Raw genomic sequence first — 21,695 nt, forward strand, 5'->3', positions numbered from 1 at the left:
AAATGTGTCAATTGATATCTGTAATAGACTTGAATGCAGTTTGGCCACGGGCATGTTTTTACACGAGGTGAGAGTCTCACTTCCTCTGACTGGACAGGTAACACTCCCCCTGTTTGTTGTCTTTTTTTATCGTTTCATACCTATACCTATACCTATACCTATATATATATATATATATTTTTTTTTAAATGCATTAAAATGGTTGGCAAATGGTTTGTTACTTCTCTTCCAACAGTTAACACAGGCAGATGAAATGTTATGGGCGAAGCATGTCGGTTGTATTATTTTACATCTCGGTCCTTGCTCTTTTGAATGTAGCCGTGTAAACAGTCCTGTCAGCGCAAAGGAGACTGACAAATCCACACACCATTGAATAATTCAAAGCACTCTGGCAGCCATTCATCCTGCCAGCTTTTAAACCTTCTGACTGCACTATTGATCTGTGTGCTTTGGCTATACCCCCAATGGATATGGATGGAATGACCAAAATGAAAAGAGTGTTAAGATGAAAATTTTTAAGTTTTAAACAATGGGAAACTGCGAACATACAGCGAATCCTTATCCCAAACTTTCTCGGCTCACACTTATGTAGAACACATGTTGTCATTCAGTGGCTCTAAACTGAATCTAGGGTAAGTTTTATCTGTCCTTTCAATATTATGGGATTTGAATCCCATCTGAATATCCCTTAAGTACTCAAAGGCAACTGATTAGTAGCACTTAATTGTCTATTACAAAGCTATTAAGAACCTATTCCCAAATAAAAGAAAGATTTAATGGGGTTATGGCTTTCTTTTCTGTGACAGATCATTAAAAACTGTAGTAAAAAAGATTCTTTATTTAAACTAGTTTCTGGATGACACGTTTAAGGATCAAACAAAAAACATTTGAGTTTAATAGAGGGAAATATGATATTAAATGATGTAAAATAAATGACTTGTGCAGCCAAATTAATTAAACAGAAAATAAATAAAAATTTAAATCAGTGTTCAGGTGCTTTGAGCTTTGTGAACATGGTTGCAGATGTGTGCAGTGCCGTTATTCTTCTTATTCCACAACATTTCAATTGCCAACAAATAACTGTGCTGAACTGAACAAAATGTAATGGAGATTATATTCTATTTACATAGTCTGCTTAATCAAATTAGAGGCCGTCCCACAGAGACTAGTTTAATAGAATCTTCTGGCAGCGACGCCTCAACCGTTAAGACGTGATGTAAACAAGTGGGTGACGGCCCACTCCCATTGGCTCTGCTCATGTTACTGTGAACCAGTGAACGAAATCTCAGTCTTAATACACTCACTCTGCGATTCTTTATCAAGAGTTACATCCGACCCAAGGCCAGCTCCACCCCCCCCCCCACATGTACGACTTCTCTGAGACGGAAAGAGAAAGAAATGCACTCCTCTGCAAACCCCAATAGTTGGATTTTAAATATTTCATTACGCCTTTTTCCAGCTTAACTTGCAGAAAAGAGAAGTGGGGCGGTGAAAAGCATTGATAGCACATGTAGTGTGCAGCCGTTATGAGACAACAGAGTGGGCTGAGTGAGTGTGCCTGCAGTCTCTCCTGCTCAAAATCAAGCTGTGCCTTTCTAACGTCTGCAAGCAGTGCAGGCTGATTGCCTGAGTGTTTCAATCTAGTCATTCCTGTGTGTGCTTTGACAGTGATGCCAACAGACAGCTAACTTCTCCATATGTAAGCAAACCAGGCTTTTCACCTAAGGTGGATCTTTGAAGTTTAAGACCTGCAAATGGAATTAAAAAAGAAACAAGGGCGTAATACTCGTGGTGTGGCTTTTACAAAGACTGATGGCAGCATAAAATATTTAGAACTATAGGTAAATTTGCTGAAAATCATAAAACTCCACAGACTGCTGGAGAACTGTTTCAAAGTTCAGTCTTTTAAGAAAACCCAATCTTTTAACTCTGAACTAATAGCAGTACTGGTAGTGATAATAATACTTTTGGCTAACCGCCAGATGCGGGCCCTTGAAAGCCTCACGGTATTTTGACATCTCACATCAACGCCTCCCCTTGTGTCCCCAGTGCAGGCTCATTTTGAGTCAGATTCACTTCAATAATAGTTGTGTCATAAGCAATATTATAGGACTGGAGTTGGAGTTTGTGTTTTGTGCATCGTGTGTAAGTGCAGCTCATTCAGTTCCACTTAGATTCTGTTGATTTATCATGTGTGAAAAAGAGAAATGATGTGGGTGTTCGGTTTTGTAATGTTATTCATATAGTTAACTGGGTAATATTTAACTACCAGGAAATGAATGTGCAGCGTGTTTGCAGAAACTAAATAGACTGGCGACCCAGCGACAGCCGAGGACAAGCCGTTAGGGCAAATAAATGAGTGTGGTTTGTCAACCGCAAATGTTGCTACTATTTCTGCATTATCTGTGATAAAGACACAAGACTTTTGATGGACAAAAGTTATCTTTTAAAACATTTGACAAAGGTGAGATTTAAAATAAAATTTTAAAAAATGACTCTGCTGCAGCTGCATAATCGCTGAAGGCGTCTATGTCAGGATCTGATGTCTCCATTAACCCTGACTAGTTTATTAACTGTGAGGACAGTGCACGGGCAGGTAATGTATTCACTGAGTCGATGGTAATGGCTTTTACACAGGAGTGTCACTGTCTGCACAGGTAATCAGTTTCAGGGGAGACACGTGTTGTTACAAGTTGAGCGAGTGGCCGGATGCATTCACTTTCTCTCCTTCAATTGCTCACATTATAGACAGATTCGTAAACCATTTCACGGCTTCAAAATAAATTGGTTAATGATAAAAACCCCATTACCCTCATGATCCAGCACTGACCTTTAGCTTGTGTTGCTGATCCAGCAAGAACTACTATTAAACTTGAAGTTTCCTCAGGGTTTATTTAGTCTAAGCACCAGTGAAACTAACTTCTGTTTATTTAAGAATAAGCTTCATAGTCACATTGGGCATAATTACTTTGCTTGTTTTAATTGAATATAATTATCAAAGGCTTTTCCTCCTTCATTAATTGCTTATTGAGAGGAATGTTTTCAGCTATACGGTAAGAGCGATTATTCTTATTTACTTTGAAATATGAGCTATTTTTTATTTTTTTGTGTGTGTATTTTGCACGCACCCAAAGTCCTATCGTGTATGGAGTGTACGTTTAATTCAACCTTTTATTCAGAGTTCATTCAGAGATAAGAAACTTAATTAAAGGGAAAGGATGATAAGTAAATTAAGAGGAGCATCGACTCCTGTGGTCGCTGACGCCTGCACTGCCAGGAACGTCATCTCTTAACATTTTGCATTCAAACGCAAAAAAAAATAATATTTAAAGATTGTTTGGCGCAGCTGAGAAACTCAACAGCCTAAACCAACAACATCTGTATTCCGAACATGCCGTTGACAGCATTAATATAAAATGTAATTTGTAATGCTTGTTCACACACATTGATTTCTCTGACACAAACTGCACTTTCATCTAATGGCACAACATCTTTGGATGACTTTGGAACAAGTCCATCCACTCACTGTATTCATCCTCATGTCGATACCGTTCGGGTTTTAAGTCATGGTCACGCTCCAGCAAGGGGCAACGGGGCCTTGTGGGTTTACCACCTGTACTGCTGACTTTGCCGCGTCATTGAGACAAATAAGACGGTAAATCTGGGGTCAAACCGAAGACAGCAGGTTGTGACAGTAAGAGTAGTAAATCCTCTTCCGCATTTAGAAAGGCATGTATGGCAAAATAAGGAATGGGATGTGGTTAGTGGGATTAAAGTGCGCCTCTGTTGACATTTCATTTAGTACGAATCGGCAGTGTGAGGCCGTGGCTCATGTCTCCGTTTATGTCTCAAGTTTTATGGAGGTGCCCAACAGGGCAGAGATTTCCACCCTGAGGCACTGAAAGTAGCTTGAGACAGAAAACTGCAGCATCCTTCTGGACGGCCCCAGAGCCCCTGCAGTCAAATCTTTGTAACCTGCAGGAATTATGTGTAGCTAGAGAAGGAGAGTAAATATCATTCGTTATCATTATACATGTATCTGTAAACATGTTTAATTTACTTGTAAGCCATCAAAAGCAGAATTTTCTTTTTTGTATATTTCCTCCAATTTGGGCTCATATCTTTTCCACAGTTAAATTTCTACATTGCAGAAATGCCTTTTAAAAATACTGAGAAACAAAGTTGTTTTTTCACTACATGTGAACTGACTAATCCAGTTTGTGCCGTAAAAACAAAGGAACATATGCTGTGAAAGGGCCACAAATTCTGTAGAAGAAGAAGTAGTTGGGTGGTTTACTATGATTACATGTACAGGTTTTGACCTAATTCTGAAAAGACAATCGCACTACACTTCACATGGCTGACGAACCTACCAGTAATATTGTTTAAACGGGACAGCCTTCCTCTGTGTCCAAAAACACTTTCACCGACCAAGACCAAGTCTTTCACAGTGTTTGAAAGTACGTAAAGGTTTTCTTTTTCAGGCATGCATATCTGTTCCAACCTTACAAACGGTTGCTAACCTGATTGAGGTGAGAGCGTATCCCACATGTCATAAAAAGAAAAGGGTTCCATTGGGGAAAAGGCGAATGGAAAGAGATGATGTCTTGGCTACAACCTTACTCACTTTAATGCAGTTTTGACACTAACAGAAACGATTGACGATGTTGTTATGTTTGAAGGAAGTCTCACTTTTTGACACATTGTGAACAACTACCTTCATATGTCTTGGATTTATTTCATCCTCAAACAATCAAAGCAATAATCCAGTTCGTATTCGTATTACTTACGTAGGACACATGGTTAATTTATCATTCACGCATAAAGTGTTTAAATACTTCAAGGGTATCCCTGAGTGCAAAACCCCGTCCTCTATAATGTCGTATATCTAAGATCGGATAAGATGACCTACAAGATGTGTTACATCACGGAGCAAACTGCATATTTAACTGGAACAAACGCTATTAAATGAGGTGGATCAGCAGCGGCTAATACACAGCACCTCAGGATACAAAACAGTGCGTCACTGGGAAACATAATATGCTGGTTCCTAAGAACAAGATTTCATAAAGAACCTGCAGCTGAGCAGCCTCATGAGAGATTCCTTTTTATTATTCTACTTGCACTGTTAGCGTGAGAACTACTAAACACAGACACATGGGAACAATGTGTGCCACGGGCAGACGGGTTATACTGAATTTCAAAACGTTCATTTGCCCACAGTGTTGCAGAATAACTTAGTATTGACACACCATTTCATAACAAATGGTTAAGATGTTGTTCTCAGAGGAGCCAGAGACGTTTGCAGTGTGCCGTCACTGCATGAGCAAGCAAAGGGAGGCTGAGACATGAAACCGATTGACCGACTGGAAATATTTGGTGCAGAAACTTGACGTATTGGTCTATAGCTATATATCAATATTTTGAGAAAATCGATACCAATTTGGTCCGTTCCACAGCGAACAAGTCCAAATAGCAACTTTCAGCTGGAAAAATACAAGGTAAACATGTCAGGAAATTAGAGGTTGTCAGGCCGGCTTGATGGCCGTGGGTCAATATCTAGGTGTCTCCGTGTAATGGAAGGTCTTCAGATCTTGATAGCTTAATGATTGCAGGTTAAAGAAACAAGGTGACGGGGTGTTGACAAACAGACAGCTTGTCTGTGAGTATTTATTGTGTTTTTACCGAGTGAGGAAGCGCCGGAGACAATAATTAGCCTGTAAATGAGAATTGATCCTCTTGTGCCAGCTGGTAATGTGTGTGTGAAAGCGTGCAAACAATTAGTGAACGCGATAGGTTTCGATACAGAGTCCGTGTGAACACTGGCTTCATGAAGTGGGAGACACTGTAAAGTCATGTAAATACAGCCTTCCTTGATTTGTGGTGGTGATAAAAGAGCGGGCCGGGAGAGCTCAAGGGAATAGAAGAAAATATTAATGTGAAGTTAGACACTGGTGCTACCACCTGGTGTAAGAGCAGTAGACGTGTTATTGTATACTGGAGCATTAAAGACCAAGAAGGTTATTTTTTTCCTCATGTCACATATGCCATTCATAAATATAACAGCTGCGACATAATTCATTCTATTTCGTGTATTTCTTGTGTGTTGACAGTGAAACCATTCATTTTTATATATGAATAATTTATATAACCTTTTATTTTATCTCAAAGGACAACTGTGCAATGCTAATGTACACAGCACATAGGTCTTCAACAGTGGATCCGTGACCCCTAGGGGTTGTGCATAGGTCCTGCAGAGGGGTCGCAAAATCTTTGGTTGATTAGACATTTTTTATATATATTATTATTATTTTTTTTTTTTTTTTAATTTTCCCCCACCAATTTAAATTTCTTTAAATACACATTAACATGAATCCAACATATTTTAGTAAAGGGATGAATGGAGGCTTAAGACATCATCTTTCAGCCAGCACACATTCAGTGATACGTTTTCACGCAGAGCGTCACACTAGACCTGTCAATCAAAGCCTCCTGTACACAGTAGGCCCCGCTCCTATCACTGCTGAGCCAATCGCAAGGCTGAATATTACACGCTGGCTCTGTCAGGTTCCCCGCAATTGGCCCGAGAGCCTGTAAAGTCCCCAGGTGAAATCCAGAAGCACGCTGCAATGTTAGCAGAAGAGGAGCTAACAGTACAGCTCGTTCCCATCAGCCAACTACTGAGGCCAAAATGGATACACAGTTATATGTATGTCAGGTCTGTTTATGTAAAACAAAAATGAATATTTGAACCTGTATTATTTGAACAGCTTAATATGGTATGAAAAATGATTATGATAATGGGTATTTATAAATAGCACTAGGCCAAGTTTAATATACACAAATAATAGGTAGGGGAATAGGTAGGAGAAAAAAATAATGTAGAACTTGACACCATAAAGTAACATAATCACTGAATTGTGGGAAATGGAGGCTCTGTAGGCTTTTCCGTATTTATAAGTATTTATTTGATTCATTAACAGATGTTTGGGATTTGAAAACTCAAAGCAAAATGTAGCTTCTACATGGCCATTTGTTCTTGCGGATTTCCTAATGGCAAATATGCGTATCACTATTACCGTCAGCCTGTGGTGGTGAGTTTTAAGTAAGTGTTTAGTTCACCGAGGCCCTGTTTTAACTGACAAGTGCAAAGTAGTACGTCTTGAGCTTGTGGGTGTCTCAAGGGCACCTGCTATTTTGGTTCATGTATTTATGTAGGAGTGCAATGTGCACAAGGGCTGACGACGGGTGGTGTGATGAATTAATTCTTAGCCAGTCACATCACTGTTCTCATCACACCAGCCGGAGACAGATTTAACAATATAGCTAAATAACTGTAATTATGGGAGTTGACTAGTAGAAAAGGCCTGCTTCAGCCTGAGCCATTCCCCTTTTTAATTCCTTCTTTATTGCATGTCCTGAGTGGTCACCTTGGATGATAAAGTGTGACATGACAGCATTTGCACTGCGATGCATTAAAAAGATTAAATATAAAAACGCGAAGCGGCAGTGACACACAGGATTATTAGTCAGCTCAATCAAAAATCCCTGACACACACCAATACAAAATACAAAAGAGTACATTTGGGAAATATGGTGAAATGTTCCAACCGACCACCATCAGGCCAACGGCTGGAGATGGCACATGGTGTTGGATGGAGTAAGTGTAGTAGTGCCTCAGTGAAACAACACGTCTGACTAACATGCTGTTAATCTAAATTTATTTAAGCTGTTGTTCAGTCACTGCCCTGTCTGGTGAAAGGCAAGAGCGACAACAATGTGAATAAGGTGGCCCAACTCCAGCTGCCTGTTCCTACTGATGCATACTTTGAATTGAGCCTTACATTCATTGTTTGAATATGATTTCTCAATGAAGCAGTAAAATAAAATAAAATATAAAATTGGCCCCCTGATGAAATAAATAAATGACACTTGCTGATAACGAATACATTACTTGGTTCTGATGGGTTTTTTCTGGCTCTGTGGAAACCTTTGTTTATCATTGTCAAGGCAGCTGAATAAGGCACTGACAGAACAAAAATGAACTGGTTGTTGCGTGGAAGTCAAATACTTTGACTGTCACTTTGCAGTATGTCCGAGTTTGACAATTAAAACTCGCCCCAGTGCTATTTACTTCAAAATTATAACTTGAATGCTCTGTCTTCACAGTCAGTCCCGAATGCCTCCAACCAGAAAGCGAGTCTTTGTGTGACGCAGCAATGACTCATGGTAGGCTCAATGTTGTCTCATGTGTTCGGAGGCTGGATGATGTCCAAGCTCCTTAGCCTGAAGGCAGCCAAACTTCTTCTCTTTGTCCCTGCTGCAGGGCAGGCTGAGGATATCGCCCGGCATTAGGCTGACAGAACAATCCCTTTAAAATCTCAGGCAACTTTACAAGTGGCCCCATGAAAATTTTATGATACTGACATTTTATTGGTCATATGTTTTATATTTATCAGTCGGGAAAAGTGCACAGAAGCTGCCGCGCTGAAATGAATAAATAACTGAACTCTCATTTCCCCCGGCGGCTGACACTGTCACTTTGACACCTCAAGCCAAAAAAAAAAGAAAAAGAAAATCACTCTCCAGCAATCAATAGGTAAGCTGTCATGGCACCATTGATTACTTTTAATTTAAAGCTCTTTGAGCTCCTCGATGATATCTGTTTCCTCATCTTTGTGGGTTCAGTCCTCTGTTAGAGTCTGAGTAAATTTTAAGCAGCCTCACACAGTGGGACAGTGATGGATCGCTGGGCTGATGGTGAGATTGAGCAGGTGAGACAGCTCCGAGCCTTTTATCCTACGCTCTTTTCAAAGAAGCTGTCCGATAGCTGTGCTTTGTTTGTTGGTTCGTTTGTTGTGAAGATGTGAGATTCTGCAACTTTTTATAGAAAATGTAGAGCAGGGAACCAGGCGCACATCAAATGTTAGAAATTGGGAGATTGAAAGTGCTGTGGTATACAGTAGTAACAGCTCCAACATGGAGAACATTAGCTAAATCTGTTGGTATTTGAGTTGTGCTACTCATTGTCCCTCTTTGATTCTTGAATTTCTCAGCAGAATGAAATCATACATTTAAAAAAGAAAAGACATTTCCCTCTCCTGCCAATATTTCCTCAGCAGGCCTGCTAGTCTTTATTAATTAAATGCCCCTAATTAATTTGGGTACAACCTAACATGTCGTCAAAAAGAATGCAAAGAATGAGGCAGCGGCGCAGTAGCTTTTTGTCCCTGTGCGTGGTGATTACCAGCAGTGGTTTGGTTGCCTGCAGAGGGATTTGCAAACAGCAGGAGGAAGAGGATAAAATATTGCCAAGAATAAAAGGCATGGTTTTGGGCAGCCTTCACTCACGACTGTCCTGGGAATTGACCGCCCGGGTTTGGGTGGGCAAAGTGAGCTGAGTCGGAACTAATCCTGAACTAAAGGAGCTGCTCTTCTGTTGCTGGGGCATGGCACATGAGGGACGTTTGCAATCTGGGGTCGACAAAGACAGCTTCATGGATTTGGTCTGGTCAGTTGAAAAAGTCAAGTTGAGGGGCACAAATGAAACCATGGGAATGCCCACTGGTCTGTGAACACACTGAAAACAACTGGTTGTTTTTAGGCAATTCTTGGTTCGGTCCTTGTTTGTTTGTGCTGGACTTTTTGGTAACTGGGAATTTCAGAATATGAGATTTGTGGAACATGGGTGGCTGGTTTTTCCAGAAATAGGCTGCATGAATGAACTGCTGCAATGTGCACCAAATCACATTTGAGATAAAATGGGAGTGCGCTTGGAGTGATTTCTTATGTCCTAATCTGAAGCTCCGAAATTATAAACCAGTTCCAGGTGGACTGTCCATGTTTGATAAAGCACGAACGAGTAGGACTGTAGCATATGGCCACACTGGTATTTTTGAGTTGGGACATATTTGACGACACTACGTCTTCCATAAAGTTCAAGTGGTTGAAGCTTTGTCATTATAGTAGAAAGTTATCATTGTGACAAACATTTAAAGAATTATCACCAAACTTTGCATCAAACATACTCTGATGAACACAATGTATTTGTTGCCTAAGAAAAAAATAGATTCAGTACCTACATGGTGGGTGCAGTGGAGCATTTAGCAGCTAAAGCGCCACATTTTTCTCAACAAAACTTGGGCTGAAAGGAAAATGACAAGTGATTTCTTCGTCCTTAGAAATGGCATCAAATTAATAATAACATCCACCCGTACCTGGGGGACGTGTACATTGTACATGTGTAGTGGTTTGCAGACTCATTTGCCCTAACTCAAGCCCTGCCCTCATACAGAGCAATTTGCTCATCAGCCATAGCTTTGTAACTCACAGCTGGTTGCTAGTGGACACTCCTAGCTTTGGTTTCCGAATTAACCAAGTGAAGCAAGTCGTCATAAAACCATTGCTAGAGCACGGACCGAGCTAGCTCCTTTTGCCATCACTGCCTTGCTTCAAATGAAGTCAACAACGTCGCTGCTCCATCACCCAACGCTCCAATCCCACGCACGGTGAGTTTGGTGGTAGTAAACAAAGTCAGAGTTGTGGTAAACATTTGACTAGTGATATGAGTTCATCCCACGCTCTTCGGATCATCTCTGAATTCCATTAATATTTCTTGGTTCCTATTGGCGCGTTGCATCTAGCTTCTTCTTGCCTCTTAATGTTTGATGTTCTCGTTAAGAATAGCTGATTAATGCGTGTTTAACATACAGTGTAACATGCTATTTAATGCAGCTCTATTTTTATTCACTGCTGACATTGACAAAAAGAGACATGTATCATCACGGTCATGTGTACATGGACCATTAACAAGTGAAAAGCACATGTGTGCATATTTTTGAGAGCCTCAAAAGCTTTCAGCTCATCTTCGCTGTGGGCTGATCCAATAAGAGCCCTGTCTCAACACGGTGAGATACTGGGGGGGAGTGAGGTACTCTGCCTCAGGGTCTCTGCCTCTGTTTCTAATGAGGGAAGAGAGAGGCGGATGCTAGGTCTCAGCTTTACAGACAGCACAACAGGCAACCTGTTAACCCTCTTTTTTCCTGGTCTGGTTATAGCCATCTACCACCTCTGCTCTCTTCCTTCCATCAGCTCCAACCTCACAGAGGAAAGACATGGTCCTGCAGACTGAGTGTGCCTACTTGTACCTAATTTAGAGAGCTGCTGTACGGAAGTTGCCCAGGCTACCCCTTCTCTTCCCCTGGAAGCTTATGATTGTCTCAGCAAGTCAGCCTCTACACCTGAAACGCAGCGCATGCTGCTGCAGTTTCTGACTGCTGCAGCAATATCCCTAAAGCCAGTCAGTGTAGCTGTTTTCAGTGATGTATAAAAGATACAATCAAAAGCCCCGGGCTTTAATTACACTTAGTCTGTCTTGAGTATCATAAGCAACCAACCACTAATTACCTCAAGTGCTTGCTCCACTTTGCTCCTGCTTATATTGCAGTATAAAGACTCAGCTGATGAAAACAGACCAAGAGCTGGACCCAGCGATGAGATGATGCAGAGAGGGAGCTTTCAACCCCAATCCCAGGGCATAAATTACGTAACAATATAGTAAAATATTCATGACACACCGTTGGGACGGAATCCTTGCTGCTCTGAAGTGCTGAGCAAACACTTCCCCCCCTTAGCCACTCTAAGGCTGTGAGGAGAATGAGGAAAGGCCTGTTGGTAAGGAGCTGGAAACAATTATGGAGATGGCAAACAGAGTTAGTTCCAAAATAATTCTGTAGGTATGTTGAAGTTGTGTTTTCATTTGTGTACCCTGTGTGCATTAATCATCAAGTAAACATGGAAACGTGGTGAAGCTTGTGCTGCTGTTGGGCATACACCAATGAACTGCTCAGGTGAGATAAAGAAAGTAGCCAAAAGAAGCTCTCTCTATCTTTTGAAGACATTCGAGTGGTGGTGAGTGATACCTTCATAGTTGCCTAAAGATGCCCTTATGTGTTTCTAATAGTGGAGAAAATGTATGAAGCTGTGAATGTACAACCCAACCTTAGCTTTCCTTATCAGTATCCTTACAACAAGCACAGAGGAATTGAATTGCAACATAGTGGTCTCTGGTTGGTCTTTCTGATTAAAATTCAAATAGTACTTGCTCAAAAGGGCCAGAATGAAAGTTTATAACAATGGAATTTAAATTGGTTTTTGTTTTAACTTTCTGACTTCACCCCCTCTCCCTCAACCTGACTCATCTTCTTCTACTTGCCCTTGGGCAACTGCCAGAGAATGAGCATAATTTGGTTCCTTAGTCACCAGAGCTTTATGCATTTCCATCATCACTGAGAGAAAATGAAAACTTTGAAGGCCAGCATTCAATAACATCCCCCCGGTGTGTTGCATTGTAAGAGCAGTTCTATATGTCGCATTGCACTGTAGCACTGTCACCCTGTGTTTTATGTACATAATTGCATTGCATTGGTTGCACTACCGCTCTGAAATACGATTTCATATTTGCCTTATGCATATGCAGTATCATCTTGTGACCTGTGTTGTGATAGAATAAAAAAAATGTATTATTCTTTTCAGCTGGGAGCACTTCCAAGGCCCTTACAAGAGTGCAAAAACAACAGTGCAAAAGCAAAGATAACTTGATTAAATGCTTTTAAGGGGTTTCCCTTTTCTTAACAATGTATGAATTACCTCAGACATAAATATTAATAAAAGCATGCTTCATGAACGGTGCCACTGTTGTTGTGACCAAGTTCCTTTAGCTTTTAAGTCACATTAGCTGTATGAACAGATTGAAGCAGAAAAATTAGTTGGCGATATGTTAACATTGCACAAATCATTCCTATAGTCCGTTCTCCCTTCAGTAAACGGGCAACAGCTTACATCAGCTGTCCTGCATACCACTCATTTCCAGTTTGTTGCTGGTATGCTGCCATGCTCTGTCATTTTTTCCATCCATCCAATCCAAGACTTGCTGACACTTTTTTTTAGATCTGAAATGATGTGAACTGATCATGTGGACATAGAACACCCTATGTCCTATGCCCACTAACCAATACCAATCCACCACTGGAGATGAATGCATTTTCGAATACTGCATTACCTAAAAGCCTGTTCTCCCTTTCCATCTGACCCCACTTCTGTGCAGGTGGACACTAGTGGCTCTTGGTTATTCTGAAGCAGTGCTGTGATATGCATAACATGCTCAGCTAATGGCTGCTCACACTACCTCACAGCACATGTATCTTGTCAAGGACAGACTTGAGATTCTAGGATTGTTCCTTGAATTGGACACGCTTGCGTGGCCTGCCCAAGATAACTTTCCTGCTGGAAGAACCACAGATTCTCTACAGCACACTCAGAGCTTTGTTTCCTGCACGTGCATTGAAACTTGTTCGTCAGTTCCAGATATTGGTGTGTGTCAGCTATCTCTTGTCGTGAGGGCTTTTAATGAGAAGTAGCTTTTCAACAACCGTCTCTCCATGTTGGAGTGAAGTTGCAGCATCCTGCAGCATTCTCCCCTGGCCCACTGTGGGATTTGCCGAGTTGTTCTCAAGACCCTGTCAGGGAGGTAGTTCAAGCCCACTAGACAGATACCTTTAAGACCTTTGTCCATCAAAAGGGATTGCTGCTTACTCCGACTTGAGCCCAGAGGATGAGTAATTTGTCCACCCTTTGGGTGTCAATCTAAAGCCAGAAATGGAGTTTGACACAAAGCTCTGGGCCCTGGATTGTACAGCACCATGCTCCTTAAAGCAGGAAAAAAGAAAAGGCAAAATAATTTGTTCTCCCTGCCGGATTTGGCATTCAGTTTGGAACACATTACAACTCACTGGCAAAATCCTGCCCAAACAGAGGCTTGCCAATTAGCTGTGTGAAGATGTCTCACAAGCCCATGAGTGGACTGGCCCTCCTCTGGCGGTTCATGTGTCCTCCATAAGGAGTCCAGATAGCACAAACAGGCTTGTTTGGTAGAACATTTGCTGTTGGCACATCGTGGAGTAGCATGATGTGTAGCAGTCATCCCAAATTATTTGGCCTCAATGGATAACTCTTGTGCTCTGCACTAGGTTAATGGTGGCAGTCCAGTTTGTGGTCTGTGCTAAGAACAGCCTTGATTAGAAATGCTGACTTTTGGACTGCTATTGAAACCAACTCAGTGCATTTAGTCCTGTGCAGGCTGAGAAGGTGCTGAGATGCTATGAGTCTATATATGTGATTCTATCGCGTGTTTGCATACTGAACAAACAAAACCTTGTTTCTAGGAGCAAAGTTTTTTTTTGTTTGTTTTTTTGTTTTTTCTGAAGTGAAATGTGATGATACAGTTCCTCTATCAGATGTGCATATCACCAACTTCATTTGTACTCAGTGGTCAGGTCTGTGCATCCCCATGATATGTCATAGCTTGTTCGACAGGTCTTAGCATGTTGCTATAAAAACACAATCTAGCTTCTTCTTGGTGTTTTGTACTATTCACCTTCTCACTTTTCTTGCTTGCCGAGCAGCTACTTGTCAAACAGGTAAAACACTGTTGAATCAACGTCACAATAGGTCCATAAGGTTTCCTCTTCTATCTGGCTCGTTTAAAAGATGAAGCTTGTGCAAACAGAACAAACGCTAATTGCTGTATTACACTAATGGACGCTTTAATGGTGTTTTCTACTCTTCAGTAATCACTAAATCTCAATGGTTAAGGAGCACGGAGCAATTCAGAGCCAGACTGTCATGCACATGTTCAGTTAGACAGACATGTCAGAAGTCATGTCATATGTTGTTTTTCTCCCATTTGTGCCTAATATTTGCCTCTATTGAGTCAGAATAGTGTGGGTGCTCATTTTATAGACTATATTCAATTGTAGTGCAATGAGCACATGGTGCAATGCATGACTTCCCCGAATTAATTAAAAGAAGACAAGACTGAGGACCTTTTGGCAAATTAATATCATTAGTGAAGAGAACCGTGGTGTAATGGCTGGTGAAAATATGGAAAATAAAAAGGTCAAAAGAAAGGCAACGACAACGGGGCTTGTGTATATATGTTTTTGTACTAGCAAAGTGACCCTTGCTGACAGCATGCAGATGTTAACACATTAATACCATAATTTAATTCATTGTTGCTTGCTTTTTGTTTGTTGTTACACCTAAATGTAAAAAAAAAAACAGGATATGTTGCATAAGGCGCTCTGCAGACATAATTAGACAGTATGGAAGACAAATGAAAAGTAAGACGTGGACGTTGTAGAAGAAACTGACCTTGAAGAGCCGCAAAATGTTGGCAACCATGATTGACACGGAGCTCGCCGATGCACCAATCACTCCCACCACTCGCTCTGGCTTTGTGATGATAGGCGGCCCTCCGCTCAGACACTTGACATCAGTTGAGTCCTTCTCAATCAATGCCTGGACAAATGTCAGCGACTGTTCCAGAGCATGGGTGTCCCGGGAGCAGGTGTCCAGTATGCGTGCCCCGAGAGTGATATTAGGCAGCAGCTCATTATCATTATTGATACGGTCCAAGGCAAACAACATGGCTTCCAGCCTGTGGATCCCTTTCTCCTTCTTCAGCTCCCCACAGGCTTTGCCGTCGTTCCCCCTTGCATGCACCGGGAACAGCCCTCCCAGAGATATGTCCCCATCGATGCGTATTGAATTGAGGTGCGTGTGGCCTGGCATTTTGGGTTTGGCTGCCAGGGCAATCAAGAAATAACAAGCCAGCAGCAATCCCCAGCAGCGGACACCTCTGTGGCAGCCAGTCCACGCTCTCTCAAAGCCTGCTCGCAGAGTCATAATGAAAAGCTAAATCCGCATCCAAACACAAATTCAGGTCCTTTGAAAATGAAAGAGGTGTGTACAAATATACCCACACACACACACACATGCAAATGTCCTGAAGGTTAGCTGCAGTATTTTTGCCAAGCGGTGTTGTCTTCAGAAGTCTCTTCTCATGGTTTCAAGCTCTGACACAAACTCAGTAACACTAATTATGCAGCGAAGGTCTCTTTATCTCTTATCCTTTCTTTCCCTTTTCCTACACCTGAGAGTGGTGGATACATGCAGTAACTAAACAGTACAGAGTGTGCTGAGGCAGGGTCCACAGAGAGCACTCTCATACGCCAAGAACAAAGGTAGGAAGCTTGCCTCTCTTCTTTGGTTCTCGAGAATCACGCAGGTACGTTTAGCCTTCCCCTCTGTGTATTGAGCAGCCTGAAAGTCGCAGGACGAGCCAGTGGGCTTCACAGCCGTCTCCTGCAAAGAGAAAAAGAGAAGTTTGAGACATACTGAAGAGCAACTTTTTGAAATTCTTGCTATTTGTGGTGTTGTTGCTTTGCATTGGTCTAGTCATAGTGAAAGTTTTATCAGCGTGTGTGAGACTAGCTGCAGTGGCACACACGGTTTAGTCAGCATCGTATTCAGAGCCACACCGGTCAGTCAAAGCTACGGTGTCTACAGTGAATTTCGATCCCTAAACTTACGCAGAAATAATACCTGGGCCAGCATTCTGCACGGGAGTTTTCTTCCGTGTTGCACACATGCCTCAACTGCTTTCAGAGCACTGTGATGAATTATTTCTATGCGCCTTGAGCATAACTGATTTGCTGCTGCTTGGCACTGCTCCATAAGCCTTGTAACGGCGCACTGCTCTCTTCATGTACATTGTCTCCAGAACATTTGACCAAAAGGCTGTGAAGTTCAGCGTTAAACGAAGAGCACGTGATTCTGATAATCAAAGAAAACGTCTCCCTTGCGTTATCATTCAGTTTCTCGCAGTCTCTCCCACCCCTTGCACTGACAGTGGCCTCTCTCCATCCTCTCTATCTGTCTATGTAGATAGATAGCGTGGTACATTCTCCACCCCACAGCCACACTAATAGAGCAATGGATCTGGACACAGTGGGAGAGGCCTGCTGCTGTCCCCATCTCTTTTTCTTTTTCTCTTGGTTGACTGTCACACACACACATATGTATACAGTACGTGTCAGATCCATCTACATGCTGCTTTTGTATGCTAACATACAGCACCCTGCTGTGGTGTGGCCTGTAACAGGAGACACAAAGGGCAAAAAATTCTTTCAGGATCACTAAGTAGCGCTACATTGCAGCAGCTGTCTAACTCATCACTTTGCTGCATAATTTGCAATTATTTTAATGGAGTTATAGTGGCTAGCAGTAATGGTTCTTTTTATTGCTGTATTTTTTTTACAGTTTTGAGTACACATTTGGATACTTCCTCTCAGAAGCGTCAAGGTGTCAAGAGGTTTGCCAGGAATCATGAATTATAGACAGTTTTGCTGTCTCCTAGTCACGTGCGCATCTTCGCCTTCTTTAACTCTCGACATCAAATCAAATAATAAAGATGCCCTCTTCTAACACTACACAGTGCCCTGTTTCGCTGCATCTGCCATCCTGCTGGGAACCAAAAAGAGATATTTATATCATTCTGCACGGATCATCCTCCTAAAACACAGCATCCATAATGGATGAAAGCGCACCAGTCACTGAAAATATCTCGTTGTAAGGGGAAGCCTAGAAGAAGAGGAAGAGGAAAGGGATGCTACACCGGTGTGGGTTTTGTAAAAGAGTCGAAAACACACAAGCGGGCTGCAGAGTAAAAACTGACAAGCATGTTCAAAGGCGAGTCAAGGCGATGGCGACGGAGTGGCGCATGCTTTTTAACCGCCATTGGCCACATTTTTTTTTTTTTTTTTTTACAAAAGCCTCATGTAGAATGAAAATGTTCCATGTAATATGGATCATAATGATCCTGTGCAGCACTCTGTGCTTTACTTTGGAAAGACTTGCAGCATGTGTGGCGCAAAATATTACTTATTAATTCAAGAGTTTGATGTTTGTTTGTAGCTGTTCGTGCTGTGTGATAATTTTCCAAGAGATCATAATGGAAGCACGACGACTGGGGACGTGAGCTGAAGGCAAGGGACTTCTTATTTCAAATCAGCCCATCCATCACCAATGTGATTACAAACCAATAAAGCCACAAGCATGATAATTACAGCGCGCCACTGGATGAAGCAACCAGATAAATGTCTCGAGGGCTGGACAATGCTCTGGTAACAGAGTCAGGATTAAAGAATAAGCCTTGACGTGTGAAAGATGAAGTCCTCCCAGCCTCTGGAGATCTTTTTGGAAGGGGTGGACAGAAATGCCCCTTCACTGTCATCACTCTGCGAAACACGGCATACACAGTGGCAGCTCTACCAGATGTTTAGTCGCGGGGCCCAGATGGGCAGAGCAGATAAACATCAGCTGTCTGCTGAGAGTAGGAGTTGGGGGGGAAATTGCAGAATCCACACAGCGAGCGTCTCCCCTCAGTGTGACGAGGAGGAGCTCCAGATACCGCACTCAGCCGGAGTCCCCTGCTGTTTTCAGCGCTGCCACACTGACAGCTGATAGAGCTAAGGATTTACTCCAGTAAGGGCTTCACCGAAACGGAATTACACAACGCCATACACTAATAATGTAGACAGGGTGTTTACTGGAACGTGTCTAGGATTTAGGTTTTCTTCATTAGTGAGTGAAACCCGTTCTAATAAACTCTTATTAAAGTTAAATGAATCACTATTAAATTCTGTTTACATTTTACAGAAAATTAATCATATTTGCATCAGTAAATAAACGATTAAGCTATCTCAGCCATTTAACGTCTTACAAACGCTGAGATAATTTATGTCTTGTGCACTTTGCAAAGTGAATGTAAATGTGAGGGTGATGAGGGTTTTGCAGCGTTTTGTTTTCCCATCACATAGACGCAGGTTTTCTTTTAATGAAGTCCTTTTTTTTGTTTTTTCACACAACTCGGTGCAATTTATTTTAATTTGTTCCCAGCGCAGAAAAGTTTAGTGTCTACAAGGGAAGGGAGTTGCTCTTGAGGATTTAAGTAGGTCTATTGGAGAGCTGTTATCGGATTAAATGCTGAAATGGAGGGACGAATAAGAAGTCCCTCTGAAATAGTTCAGAAACGTCCAAATTTTCTCCCTGCCAAATGATCGAAGATTGCCGACAGCAGTTCTAAATTTTGAATCAGTGGTTGGCCGCTGGCCAGGCACCACCTAACCAGAATGACGAGCAAACTCCCACAAAGGCAGACTGTTTCTGAGGATACACGGCCAATTATTAGCCACGGCCTCACCATAAAGAGCTTTGTTTGTCTCGATTTTTCAAATCAAGCCCTTCAGTGTTAGCTTGAGTTTCCTCTCACACCGTATATAACGTCAAGACAAGGCAGTGATTGTCCTTCTGCTCATTCAACCACGCTGAATCCTCATTCCAGTTTCCAAATGACGTAAATAACATTTCAAGTGCTGCGTATAGCATCTAGACCAGTAGGAAATTACATAAGCAACGATAAATTTATTGAATTGCGATGTTAGTGTCTTGTATTTGTTTCACCAGATTCTGTTGATGATTACTAGCCCAGTTATTTCCTCTTGAACCAAGCAGCGACAGCCGCTAATATCTTTAATGATATCGCATTGTGTAAGATGCAAATATTTCCTGCTCACACAACGAGTGCACTGTGTCTTCTTTAAAGGCTTTCATTATATGATTATGCCATGTTTTATTCAGTGTCTCTGAAGAATCTGTAAAGCACCAAATGAATGCAGCAAGACAGCGCTCAATTTTACATCCTGTCATAGCTGCAAAGCCTCTCAATGACATGGGTAGTGCTAATAGGTCCGTCAAAGAGGAGCTGGGCGCTCTCTGACAGTGATGTCCTAATCCAGCGGGGAACTGCTGTTTCGGCCGTTATGCTTCGGCAGACGAAATTCTTAGGCCCAGAAGACCAGTACGATCACAAGATGGAGATAGAGTCATCAGTACGGGGAGCGTTACAGCGTGTTGCCTGCATGTCTGTGGGCTAGTCTGCAACATTTATGTACGAGTACAACATTTATGTGCCAGTTTGGTTGGAGTGGAATCTCTGACAAGGGAGTCTTCAGATATTGACACTTTAAGACCAGAGTGTCTTTGCTATAGGGTGGGGGTCTAGGTGGGTGGTACATGTCCGTCCACATGAATGCCAGGTCCAAAAGTTTCCCAACACTGAATTGTCACAAGATGTTAATCACTTCCCCTGTCAGCGGACATAATGTTATGCTCAACTGATGTATAATAACCTAATACTTTTTAATATCATCAAAGGCCAACAAAGTAGGCCGCACTTAAGAAGGTGCCAGTGTTTTTGTTGCACCAATGTTGGGCAATACACACTTGTAGACAGCTGTGGAGTGGTTCTTTGAGAAGCGAGCCATAGACTGGAAGGTCACCAGTACAAATCCCAGGACTGCTGGGAGGAAACGTGCAAGGGTGAAGTGAATGAGCAGAACTTTCACCCTGTCATCCATGGCTGATTTGGCCTTGAGCAAGATGCCTAACCCCTCAAGCTCCCCCAACGCCGCACATAGCCAGCCGCTCCTCCAAGTTCGCTCACTTGCCAGTCAAATGCAGAGAAGAAAATGTCTTTATTCACTACGAACAAGTAATGTTTTTAGTTTTTCTTCCTGAAGAAGATGGCCGCTTTCACCACAGTGAATGGTTGTGTAGCAGAGTAAGTGAACGTTCTTCCTTTGTGATAAATGGATGAGCAGAAGCAACAACACGAGACTAAGAGCATACCAACAGTCCTCATCAGTAGAATGAACAGTGAGGCTCATGTCAGGCGGCGTGGCTCTGGTGCTCCAGAGATCTGTATTTGCTGTTGCTGAGTGAAACAACTCTTCCTCCAGCTGCGGCGCAACCTCCTCTCATGTTTTGTTCTACAAGCAGGGAAATGCTCTGTGCAGTTACTTTACACAGCATTGTAGTTTGTTTCCAAATTGGACATGGCGAAACCAAACCATATGGGAATACCACTGAGGAACATGTGTAACTGCATGCACTGAGTGTTAGTTCCTTGTTTTCGTCCCCCTGAGGAGACATTACTTAAGCTTGGTGTAGACTGAACTTAGCCATGTCATCACTGTGCTGCAACAGCCTACGTCACCACAGAGATTTTTGTAAATTTTTGGTCATTTTCCAAGTCTAGTTGATGAGTTTCTAAAAAAGTTTATTGATTTAATTATATATTTAGTGTCTAGCCCTAAGTTGTAATTTAAAAAGAAACTTCTAAAGACTTTTTTTTCTGGTCACCGTGGACGTTTTTTTTTTGTTTTTTTTTCGTATAAAACTAAACTATGATCTTCACCTAATATTAACTAATTGGCAAAGGTGCCCAGAACATTAAGCTCAATAAAGCTGTAGGCACTGGGCTGGCTGTAAATATTCCACAGGTCCATTCATTATTAATACTTTTGCAACTTCCCAGATGCATTAATTAGGAGGATTTCCTACTCATGTTAATAGAAAATATAATCCGTCCAGCGTCACATTTGCTTCGGAACATACTTTCCTGGTGCGAGTGGAGTAGTTGCGTGTAGACATACCCTCTAATAGACGGGCTTAGAGAAAGGAAAACACGTAGTAGAAATGTAAAAGCGTATCACGACTCACAGCACAGCTGTCTGAAAATAATTGTCATTCCAATTTAAATTGTCCACATTAAACGTCCACGAGTCCATCAGAGGAGAGGAGTGTGATGTTCTGTAACATTTTTTCTTTTTCTTTTAACGACTGATATTGAGTTTAATTATAATTTCTGACGTCAAACTGATGACTGTTATTTTTAGGCAGTGGCAAAAAAATAAATAAATAGCCTCACTACCGTAGAGTAGCGACATCTCCTC

The 21,695-nt window shown here is 41.8% G+C and overlaps 1 protein-coding gene across 2 annotated transcripts in view; it reads right to left on the minus strand.

The window, feature by feature from the left end:
* Window positions 1–21,695, minus strand: part of LOC125021174 (metabotropic glutamate receptor 4-like) — a 162,752-nt gene that overhangs the window by 100,287 nt on the left and 40,770 nt on the right. For both annotated transcript variants that reach the window (XM_047607133.1, XM_047607124.1), the window contains exon 2: window positions 15,211–16,203. In XM_047607133.1, the coding sequence (XP_047463089.1) occupies window positions 15,211–15,744 (534 nt within the window). In that variant the 5' untranslated portion in view covers window positions 15,745–16,203. The remainder of the gene's footprint in view (window positions 1–15,210; window positions 16,204–21,695) is intronic.

Source organism: Mugil cephalus, chromosome 1 (genome assembly GCF_022458985.1).
Source record: "Mugil cephalus isolate CIBA_MC_2020 chromosome 1, CIBA_Mcephalus_1.1, whole genome shotgun sequence".
NCBI lineage: Eukaryota > Metazoa > Chordata > Actinopteri > Mugiliformes > Mugilidae > Mugil > Mugil cephalus.